Source organism: Poromitra crassiceps (assembly GCF_964638095.1).
Source record: "Poromitra crassiceps genome assembly, chromosome: 12".
Taxonomy (NCBI): domain Eukaryota; kingdom Metazoa; phylum Chordata; class Actinopteri; order Beryciformes; family Melamphaidae; genus Poromitra; species Poromitra crassiceps.
Genome location: NC_139632.1, coordinates 37,522,723 through 37,534,304, shown reverse-complemented (window position 1 = coordinate 37,534,304; position 11,582 = coordinate 37,522,723). Strand labels below are relative to the sequence as shown.

General features: G+C 48.8%; 1 protein-coding gene across 1 annotated transcript in view; it reads left to right on the top strand.

Annotated features, from left to right (window-relative positions):
• Positions 1–11,582, top strand: part of LOC310786207 (rho GTPase-activating protein 39-like) — a gene marked incomplete at both ends in the record, with an annotated part of 47,976 nt that overhangs the window by 20,905 nt on the left and 15,489 nt on the right. The window contains one exon of the mRNA XM_083647378.1: positions 10,234–11,548. Coding sequence (XP_083503504.1) covers positions 10,234–11,548 — 1,315 coding nt within the window. The remainder of the gene's footprint in view (positions 1–10,233; positions 11,549–11,582) is intronic.

Below are 11,582 nucleotides of genomic sequence, written 5' to 3'. Positions count from 1 at the left end.
ATTATTATTATTAGACGTCTTGTTTTCACATCAGGCAGTGGCAGGTTTCTCTGCCCACTCTTAGATTAAACAGGATTAGTAGCACAATATCACTGTTGTCAGGTGAAAACCTCGTATCTCCATGAAAACAGCATTGTTTTTCATTTGACCGCCATGATTTTTGTGTGTGTTGTTTCAACAGAGTTTTGAAAGGGTTTCAGGAGCACCAGGGCTGCCAGAACGTTGTCAGTCCATAAAGAAGCATGTAATCCCTCAGTTTAAACTCATATTCATCCCATCTGCAGTACTGATGGAACTTCATGTCCCTTAACAATTCGTACACATTTATAGCTTTATACAACATGCATTTGTATTAAAAAGTCTTAAATTTGTCTTAAAAAGTCTTACATTTTGGGCGTCCGGGTAGTACAGCGGTAGATTCCCCTGCCTACCAACACTTGGTTCGCGCCCCGTGTTACCTCCGGTTTAGTCGGGCCTCCATACAGGCACAATTGGCTGTGTCAGCACAGCAGGTGGGCAGCCGGATTAGGGGTATGTGTCCTGGTCGCTGCAGTAGCGCCTCCTCTGGTCGGTTGGGCGCCTGTTCGGGGCGGAGGGGAACTAGTGGGAATACATGGGCTACATCCTGCCAGTGAAGCTCCCCACTGTCAGGTGAAAAGAAGCGACTGCACGTGTATCGGGGGGAGCATGGTGCTAGTCTACGGCTCTCCCCAGATCGGCAGAGGGTGGAGCAGCGAGGGGGGCAGAAAAAGGGGGAATTGGCCGAGTAAAATTGGGGAGAAAATTAATGGGGAAAAAAATTATATATATATATATATATAAATTTGAAAGCTGCACATATAAGCCAGCTGAACTAAGTGGCAGGATATTCTCTTTCATCATGGGGCAGATGGTGGCCTAAATGTTAGAGAAGCGAGCTTGTGAACGGAAGGTCGTCGGTTCAATCCCCGGGACTGGCAGGATAAATCTGGGTGGGGGAAAAAACGGTGCTTGCCCCTCCATTCATTCCAGTCATTACCACCACCACCACTGAGGTGCCCTTGAGCAAGGCCCTTAACCCCAACCGCTCCAGTGGAGCTGCTCCGTGGCCAGCAGATCAGACTGTGGCTGTACTGGTCAGCTTCCAGAGCACCCCTGAAAAAGAGAGCAATGCCCTCAGTGAGACCCCCCCCCCCCCCCCTCCAAGGTCAAACAAACAAACAAAACAAATCATATGACTTCATACAGTACCTGAGCCAGTGTTTAGTTATACCAGCATGGTCCCTTTTGTGGAAGTAACCTGCTAGGCCCATGTGGTGTCAGCGTGCTGCCTAGGTGCTGCCTCTCGGTCTGTCATCAACGTGTGAAGGAGAGCGAGAGGCCGTTTGTCAGAGAGTGGGTGCACAGCAGATGGAAGTCATTGACCTCTAGATGGCTCTGCCGTGCCCCACACACCAAGGACCTTATTAAAGAGAGAGGGAGGAACTGTAACACACATACACACACACACACACACACACACACACACACACATACAGAGAGGACCATAAAGAGAGAGGATGGACAGAGTTCAGGATCGGTCTCCATGCACTCATTAGTTCGTTTTTCGGGGCAAAAGAAATGTGACATACCGGTCGCAATTGGAACAGCTCTTGGGATAGCGGTAGGCTAATGCAGTTTACTGACCTGGAAGCTAGTTAACTCGCTAACTCTTGCTAGCTAATTGACCTGGAAGCTAGTTAACTCGCTAACTCTTGCTAGCTAATTGACCTGGAAGCTAGTTAACTCGCTAACTCTTGCTAGCTAAACTGACCTGGAAGCTAGTTAACTCGCTAACTCTTGCGAGCTAACTGACCTGGAAGCTAGTTAACTCGCTAACTCTTGCTAGCTAAACTGACCTGGAAGCTAGTTAACTCGCTAACTCTTGCTAGCTAAACTGACCTGGAAGCTAGTTAACTCGCTAACCCTTGCTAGCTAAACTGACCTGGAAGCTAGTTAACTCGCTAACTCTTGCTAGCTAAACTGACCTGGAAGCTAGTTAACTCGCTAACTCTTGCTAGCTAATGTCTTGGCAGGCCAACCTTGGCCTAACCCTAACCCTGAAAATGGCCTTGAAGCTGCTTCTGTCATCGAGTTTAATCCTGCAGACCTGCCCTGCTGTTGCTCCCTTATCCCTGTGTGTGTGTGTGTGTGTGTGTGTGTGTGTGTGTGTGTGTGTGTGTGTGTGTGTGTTTGTGTGTGTGTGAGAGAGAGAGAGAGAGAGAGAGAGAGAGAGAGAGAGAGAGGTGACACTTCCAGTTGCACACTGTCAGTACAGATGGTGGGGAGATCTGCTCTCACCCATGCATATTGGATCTTGTCATATCTGCAGTGTCCACCAACTCACTCTCTCACTCACTCACTATCGCACACACACGCACACACACACACACACACACACACACACACACACACACACACACACGCACGCGCGCACACACACATGCACACACACTCCCCCCCCCAGTGTTTAGTATATTGTGTATTCTGCAGCAACACATTTTAAGGAGATTCAGTACAAAATGTTGCTTAGGCAGCACAGACCCCCCTATGCATTCTCCATAAATTAGATCCAAAAAGAACTCCACTGTGCTTAAAATGCAAATAGGAACTTGGTATGTATATTCCATGCCTCTGGCAGCGTCCTACCATTTGCACCTTTTCATCTCATTGATCTGCAGAGAGTTAAACAGCATAATTGCGGGTAGTGCAGTGGTAGATTCCCTGCCTACCAACATGAGGGTAGATAGATAGATAGATAGATAGATAGATAGATAGATAGATAGATAGATAGATAGATAGATAGATAGATAGATAGATAGATTTATTTGATGATCCGTTAAAAAAAAAGAAGCCATACATTTAAATGTACATGCAATTCTAAAAAAGGCATCAAGGATAACACAAAAAGTACATAAAAACGTAATTCCGTTGTGGTCCTTGCTCTTCGACATACAGTACATTAAATATACAGACATTGCACCACACATACTGTAGTTTCGTAATAAAATCTGGCTATCTAGTTAGTACTAAAACTAAAATTACTCTATTACAGCATAACAAAAGAAGACTAATTAATACAACACGCCATTTCTGCCTAGTCCCTTACTCAGGAACCCTATCTAGCAGCCACCTCTTAAATTTAACTTTAAAGGTGCTTTGACTTGAGGCCTCCTTAATATCCAGTGGGAGCAGATCATTCACTGGGCCCCTGGAAAGCAAATGAACATTGACCAATTTTCAGTTTGCACCTAACTGACTGTAGGTTGGCTGGGCTAGCTCTGGTGCTGTGGCTGTCTGCTTCTCCTACTCTGGTGAGGTAGTTTGTGAGGCTAGCTCTGGTGCTGTGGCTGTGTGCTTCTCCTACTCTGGTGAGGTAGTTTGTGAGGCTAGCTCTGGTGCTGTGGCTGTGTGCTTCTCCTACTCTGGTGAGGTAGTTTGTGAGGCTAGCTCTGGTGCTGTGGCTGTGTGCTTCTCCTACTCTGGTGAGGTAGTTTGTGAGGCTAGCTCTGGTGCTGTGGCTGTGTGCTTCTCCTACTCTGGTGAGGTAGTTTGTGAGGTATACTGGGGCCCTATCCATGACTATCTTATGGACCATTGTAAGTCTAATCTGTGCCACCCTGGCCTCCACAGGTAGCCAGTTTAATTCTTGTAGTTGGTTCCTGCCCACGTGGTCACGTGGACCGTCCGAAACCCAAAACCACCCTGACCAGCTTGTTCTGAGTTACCTGCAGTTTTTGTTTACTACCCTTTGTCAGCCCGCTGTACCATGCCAAAGAGCCATAATCAGGCACTATAGAGCAGTAGTTCCCAACCTTTTTCATCTTGTGTACCCCTTGAGCTGTTTTGCCATGCGAGTAGTACCCCCTCACTCAAGCGTGTTGAACTGAGTAAGTCATAAGAAATGACCACACAGGATATTTGTTGTCGCTATGCTCCTATTTGTTTTTGCTCTGCATAAAATGGCTCAAAAGATAGGGGGGACCATTGATTTTGATAATTAATTAGGCCTACTTGTATCAATTTCAGCCAAATTATGGTAAATTCTGTAATACTCCATGTTTTATAGTTGATACGATTTTTATTACCAAATCCCATCATTCTGTCCGTTTTTTCCATTTTGCGGAAATCATATGGCCCTAGGGGGATGGCCTGCGACAAAGGTTTCAGGCCAGACTCAAACCCAGGACACAAAGTGCAGCCAATGCTGAGCACAACCTCACCTCTGATGTTTGTAGAATATGAAGCAAAGAAAGTTTAAGGGAAGGTCAGTCTGCAATTTCCAAGCTGACCTGTGCAAATGGAAAGTACAAGCCGTAGCAGTGGCTCCTCACAGCAAACACTGTCAGAGGTCAGCAGGCAGGCCGGGAGCTGATGGTCTGGACATCAGACAGAGGAACAGAACACATAGCAGGCACGTTTTTCCAAGCAGCATGTGTGATCAGGCCCGGTCCACTGGATGTAGTGAAGCCAGTGCAAACGTTTACCCGACTTCAACAATACAATCCTTAAGAAAGGTGCATCTCTGGCCTACTTTGACGAGGTTAGAAACAATGAGTAACTCGCCCAGCTCATTAATTATCATGGACTCCTTGCATGGGATTTCATGCACAGCATCTCTTGTAAGCACTTATGCACCTTATGCGGCTGGTAGCATCATATAGTAATGTAATTAGGGCTGGGTTCAAAAAATCGATTCTCCGATTTTTAATCGATTTTTATTTTAATCCTCGATTATCGATTCATATGTCCAGAGATCGATTTTTTTTTATTAAAAATAATAATAATATATATATATATTTTAAATAAACAGGATAAAATATTATGCTGTGTGTGGTAGTTGAAACATAGTTTCAAGTTGACGTTTATTTATGTTTGTAGTTGAAACAAAAACATACTGTAGGCTACATGAATGGAAATGTTTGATCATTAATATCTACTTTTAGAAAGTATATAGGCTGAAATCAAATCACTGTGCATAATTGTGAAAGTGTCTTTATTGACAGATGAAAAGGCTGTTATTTACCCTTTGTCACCACCTGGTGAGTAAATATATGTGTAACTAAAACCATTAAAATTGACAACAGGTCTGCAACTTTTTTTCCCCATGTATCTACTTGGCTGGTTGGGAACCACTGTGTTACATAACTGGACAGTCATGTAATTCAGGGTACAGGTCAAAAAACACGTTTTGGTATCACTAAACAAATCAATATTGAAATTGATCGAATCGGAATCGAATCGGATCGAATCGAAACAAATCTAAATTAATCGATTCGCAACCTTGTGAATCGGAATCGAATCGATTCTTGAAATTTGAACCAATACCCAGCTCTAAATGTAATGTTGGTATGTTTGTGTGTGTGTGTGTGTGTGTGTGTGTGTGTGTGTGTGTGTGTGTGTGTGTGTGTGTGTGTGTGTCTGAGTTTGTTTTGCTTTTGTCTGTTCTAAAAATTTAAAAATAAAAACAAAATATTGAAGAAAATAAAAGAAAGGTGCATCTCTTATGGAGAGAAATGTTTGGACAAAAACCCATTTGATGACATGTTTTGGTTGGTTACAAGGTGGCTGCTGGCTCTGAGCTTCTTCACCTCCTGGATTTCTGATGATGCAAATTTGCTTGTTATTTTATCACTGCTTAAAGGGATAGTTCACAACTTCACATGTTTTAAAAGTCTAGCCTTATTTGCTACTTACCATTGATGATGTTGATTGGTAGAAAAACAAATGCAAGGTCAATGTGGTCACGCTCCTGTATGTACAAGCTGACTGAAGCTCTCTGAAATGTACTGTGTGTGCACTGTGTGTGTGTGTGTGTGTGTGTGTGTGTGTGTGTGTGTGTGTGTGTGTGTGTGTGTGTGTGTGTGTGTGTGTGTGTGTGTGTGTGCACTGTGGATGACATTTCAGTGAGCCTCAGTCAGCTCGTACACACAGGAGCGTGACCCCATTGACCTTGCATTCGTTTTTGCCCAACCTTCCAGAGCTACTATGAGGCACAGCATGGATTGTGCTGAGAAAGACTATCCCTTTAATTTAAAATGCGCCTGATCAGATGAAGGCTATCCAAGGCCATGTTCACAATACAGGCAAATCTGATTTGCTGATAAAGTCATTAATCATTACATTACATTACATTACGTCATTTGGCAGACGCTTTTATCCAAAGCGACTTACACATTTTTGTCAGCAATAGAGCAATCAACTATGCAACACAGTCTATGACAACTACAACATCTGAAGGAATAGTGGTAAAGTTAAGTTAGTAATTTTTTTTTTTTTTTTTAGAGAGAGAGAAAGAAGTTAGTTCAAGAAGGGTACAGATGGAGCATGAAAAGGTGTGTCTTTAGTCTTTAGTCTTTTCCGATAATCATCATTATCTTGATTGGTTTCCCAAATCTGATTTGGGAGTGTGTCCGCACTGCCACAAATCAGATTTTCAAGTCGGATCTGTGTGTCCAGACCTAAACAGCCTATCTGCATGGGTTGCCATGGTAACGACGTGGGCGTCAGTAAATACGTACATTGGTGACATGGTTTTCCTGCACAGAAGCATTTGATGAGGAGTTGCGAGTGACGTTCAAATCAGATTTGGTGGCTCTGCGCGTTCGCACTGAAGACACATCCGTCAAAAGCACGTTTGAAGCAGATTGGAAACTACCTCCATATGTGGTTTGAGACAAGTGACACAAATCAGACTTGGAGCGTCCAGACTCATAAAACCAATCTGGATAAAGTCATTAATAGGTCACTAAAGTTCACAAATCAGATTTGGCCTCCTAGTCTGAACATGGCCCAAGATGTTTCATATTTTGCTAAGATAGCTTGCTAATTCAGAAATTGATTTTCTCCAAACCGATCACTAGGAAGTGGGAGGGAGTCTGGAACCAGGCTCAACTTGTCCATAGGGAATGAGGAGTACATTGATTGTAATTAACTATAGGTGATATTACATTTTTAATCGTGTTTAAAGGCCACACCTTTTATGATAGATTATGATTTAGAACTGTTTAAATATGACTCCTTTGGTAAAGTTCCTGGAGTTAATTATCCATTAGAAATTATTTTGCAGTCATTGGAAACCAGGAATTTCTCAGAAATGTCAAAACACCCAGCACTGACAGATTTGTCCCCGCTTTGCCGAAAACTGACCTCAATATTGAGGACAGTTCCGTCATAAAGAGAATAACAGCTCTGCCATTAGCCAAATGAAAGGAGCGATTTTATGTCTTCACATCTGTTTTTAGATGAGTCTTTGGCTGGCCAGATCCTCCAACAAATGACTCTACTGCCCACTCCCTGGCACTTGATGATGTGCAGAATTAGTATGTAAGAAGAAGAACTGACTGACTGTAACCTGACGGAGCAGGAGAAATGAGTTTCCTGGTCGGCGCTGCGGTGATGGAGATGGATGGAGACAGATGGGGAAGGCGAGGGAATGTGTCAATTGATTTGAAGGTCAAATGTTCTTGAATCATTTATGGATGAGAAGAAGAACAACGTTTGACTTTGCAGCGGGTTCCTGGCAAAGACCAAAAGACTGACAGAGAGAGCGAGAGAGCGAGAAGATGGGCACACTGAAGGAGAGGGACAGGGCCGTGCGTGTGGGTAGTGCAGCAGTAGATGATTCAGTAGGAATCAATCAATCAGTCAGTCAAAAGAGAGACAGGAGGTGGAGGAGAAGAAAGTGGCTTACAGCTCTATGGGTCTGGAGCATGTCGCGGCCGCTGCCAGCACAGCCCCCTGTCGCCCTTAATCCTAGCCTCTTCGCACAAGTACACAAACATTCACAAACAACGCACAAGTATACACACACAACATTCACACACAACGCACAAGTACACACACAACATTCACACACAACGCACAAGTACACACACAACATTCACACACAATGCACAAGTACACACACAACATTCACACACAACGCACAAGTACACACACAACATTCACACACAACGCACACAAGTACACACACAACATTCACACACAACGCACAAGTACACACACAATATTCACACACAACGCACACAAGTACACAACATTCACACACAACGCACAAGTACACACACAACATTCACACATAACGCACACAAGTACACACACACACAACATTCACACACAATGCACAAGTACACACACAACATTCACACAGCACATTCCCACTGTTCAGTGTGGGCCTCGGGTATCAGCCTGTATTTAAAGACTGCGCCTGAATCCATTTCACACTTCCCTCCTCGCCTAATTCACCTCTTGTTTCTCATCCCATAATGGCCTCCCTCTTCCAGCCGCTGTCTGACAACCAGGGCGGAGTTTGGCCCGCTGTCTGACAAACAGGGCGGAGTTTGGGCCCGCTGTCTGACAAACAGGGGGGAGTTTGGGCCCGCTGTCTGACAAACAGGGGGGAGTATGGGCCGCTGTCTGACAAATGGGGGAGTTTGGGCCCGCTGTCTGACAAACAGGGTGGAGTTTGGGCCCGCTGTCTGACAAACAGGGTGGAGTTTGGGCCCGCTGTCTGACAAACAGGGTGGAGTTTGGGCTGCTGTCTGACAAACAGGGTGGAGTTTGGCCCGCTGTCTGACAAACAGGGTGGAGTTTAGCCCACTGTCTGACAAACAGGGTGGAGTTTGGCCCGCTGTCTGACAAACAGGGTGGAGTTTGGGCCGCTGTCTGACAAACAGGGCGGAGTTTAGCCCGCTGTTTGACAAACAGGGTGGAGTTTGGCCCGCTGTCTGACAAACAGGGTGGAGTTTGGGCCTGCTGTCTGACAAACAGGGTGGAGTTTGGCCTGCTGTCTGACAAACAGGGTGGAGTTTGGCCTGCTGTCTGACAAACAGGGTGGAGTTTGGGCCTGCTGTCTGACAAACAGGGTGGAGTTTGGGCCACTGTCTGACAAACAGGGTGGAGTTTGGGCCCGCTGTCTGACAAACAGGGTGGAGTTTTGGCTGCTGTCTGACAAACAGGGTGGAGTTTGGGCCGCTGTCTGACAAACAGGGTGGAGTTTGGGCCTGCTGTCTGACAAACAGGGTGGAGTTTGGGCCACTGTCTGACAAACAGGGTGGAGTTTGGGCCCGCTGTCTGACAAACAGGGTGGAGTTTTGGCTGCTGTCTGACAAACAGGGTGGAGTTTGGGCCGCTGTCTGACAAACAGGGCGGAGTTAGCCCGCTGTCTGACAAACAGGGTGGAGTTTGGCCCGCTGTCTGACAAACAGGGTGGAGTTTGGCCCGCTGTCTGACAAACAGGGCAGACTGAAGGTGGAGCAGCTGAAAAGATAGAATGAATGAGTGTGAATGGACCAGAGCCAGACTGATTGAGGCTGGTGCCAGTTAGATATCAGCTATGGCAAAGTCTCCTGCATGCTGATCATTGGCCACCAAAAATGTCCAAGAATACTTTATTGAAATGCATTGTGTTTAGGCTTGGCAGATATACGGTTTGTCACATGATTTGGGGGTGGGTGGGGGAGGGGGGAGGGGGAGGGGGGGAATGGGGGGGAGCGATTGTAAATCAAGATAAAAGGTTTTGTTTTTCATCATCTTTGAGTTTACAATCTGCAGTGTTTCATAATCTGTAAAGAAGTGAAAAATGACCTTGACTTGTTACCCAGAACTGTCACATATGTCTTGTCTTCATTGCTTCAAAGTATTGGCAGGCTCTGCACTGTGCATCTGACAGACAGCTGTTTATCTATCTGACCCCAGACCTGAATAAAGTATGATTAATTCTCTCCTCTCCTCTCCTCTCCTCTCCTCTCCTCTCCTCTCCTCTCCTCTCCTCTCCTCTCCTCTCCTCCTCTCCTCTCCTCTCCTCTCCTCTCTCTCATCTCCTCTCCTCTCCCCTCCTCTCGTCTCCCCTCGTCTCCCCTCCTCTCTCTCCTCTCCTCCTCTCTCTCCTCTCCCCTCCTCTCCTCTCCTCTCCTCTCCTCCTCTCTCTCCTCCCCTCCCCTCCTCTCCTCTCCTCTCCCCTCCCCTCTCCTCTCCTCTCCTCTCCTCCCCTCCTCTTGTCTTGTCTCGTCTCCTCTCCCCTCCTCTCTCTCCTCTCCTCTCCTCTCCTCCTCTCTCTCCTCTCCTCCCCTCCCCTCCTCTCCTCTCCTCTCCTCTCTCCTCCCCTCCCCTCTCCTCTCCTCTCCTCCCCTCCTCTTGTCTCGTCTCCTCTCCTCTCCCCTCCTCTCTCTCCTCTCCTCTCTCCTCCTCTCCTCTCCTCTCCTCTCCTCTCAGGACTTCACCTTTCAGGTGGAACACCGGCACAAAGGAGCGAATGCTGATCAAGGTGACGGACAGGGAGCCCAGCTTCCTGGCCCACCAGGGTAACGGTTACTCCCCCTGCGACCCCCCCACCCCTGGCCCCCCCTCCACCGGGGGCACCGCCTCCCGAACCCGCCGCTCCTCCGGGGGCAACCCCCCCAGCGAGGGGGACGGCTCCCCGGTGCTCTACGCCGAACGCCGGCAGTCTCCCTTCCTGAAGCGCGCCGAGCTGGGCGGCACCGGCACCCACCGCCGCTCCTCGGCCGACTCCCAGCCCCCCTCGCCGCGCTACGCCTACGAGCCCCCGCTGTACGAGGAGCCGCCGTCGGAGTACCAGCCCCCGCCCATCTACGAGGAGCCCCCCACCGACATGCACCACCTCTCCGACTCCGCCTTCTACGGGAAGTCGCCCGCACGCAAGTCGTCAGCCCCCCTCTATCACTCCCCCAAGGGGTCGCCCTACGGCCAGCTGGTCCTCACCAGGCAGAAGTGTCCGGACAAGACCCAGAGCCTGGAGTACAGCCCCGTGGGCAAAGAGTACGTGAAGCAGCTGGTGTACGTGGAGCAGTCGTCCTCCAGCCCGCGCTTCAAGACGGCCGACCGCCTGCTGCGCTACGGCACCACGGGGGGCTACGGGGGCTCGTACGGTGGCTCGTACACCCTGCAGCACAGCCAGTCTCTGATCAGGGACCCCCGGCTACTGCTGGACTACAGTGGCGAGGGCGGCGAGGCGGGCCAGAGGTTGCTCTACGAGGACTCCATATCCTGGACGTCCAGCCAGAATCACTCCTTCTCCTCCTCCTCCTCCACGGGGGGTCCCGGCGCCTTCTCCCCCGGGGGAAACCGCAAGCGCAAGAGCCGCAAGCCGTCGCTCCCCCAGGAGCTGGTGGGGCGCTGCGGGGGGCCTGAGGGCGAGGCGTCGGCGGGGGGCACCATGTCGGAGGCGGTGCTGGCCCAGGCCCGGCTGGCGTGGGAGGCCCAGCAGGTGATGAAGCAGAGGAGCAGCTGGGACTCGGGGCAGGGCGGGGGCCCGGGGCAGGGAGGGGGCGCGGCGCAGGGCGGCGGCTCCAAGGACGGCTACGAGAGCGACGGGGCGCTGCCTCTGCCGCTGCCGGGGCCCGTGGTCAGGGCCTTCAGCGAGGACGAGGCTCTGGCCCAGAGCGATGGACACTTCCACTGGAAACGCAGCACCTTCGACCGGCTGGGCTTCCCTCAAGCCCTGCTGGAGAAAAGCCTCTCGGTCCAGACCAACCTGGCCTCCCCAGAGCCTTACCTTCACCCCTCACAGGTACATAGCCCTACCTTCACCCCTCACAGGTACA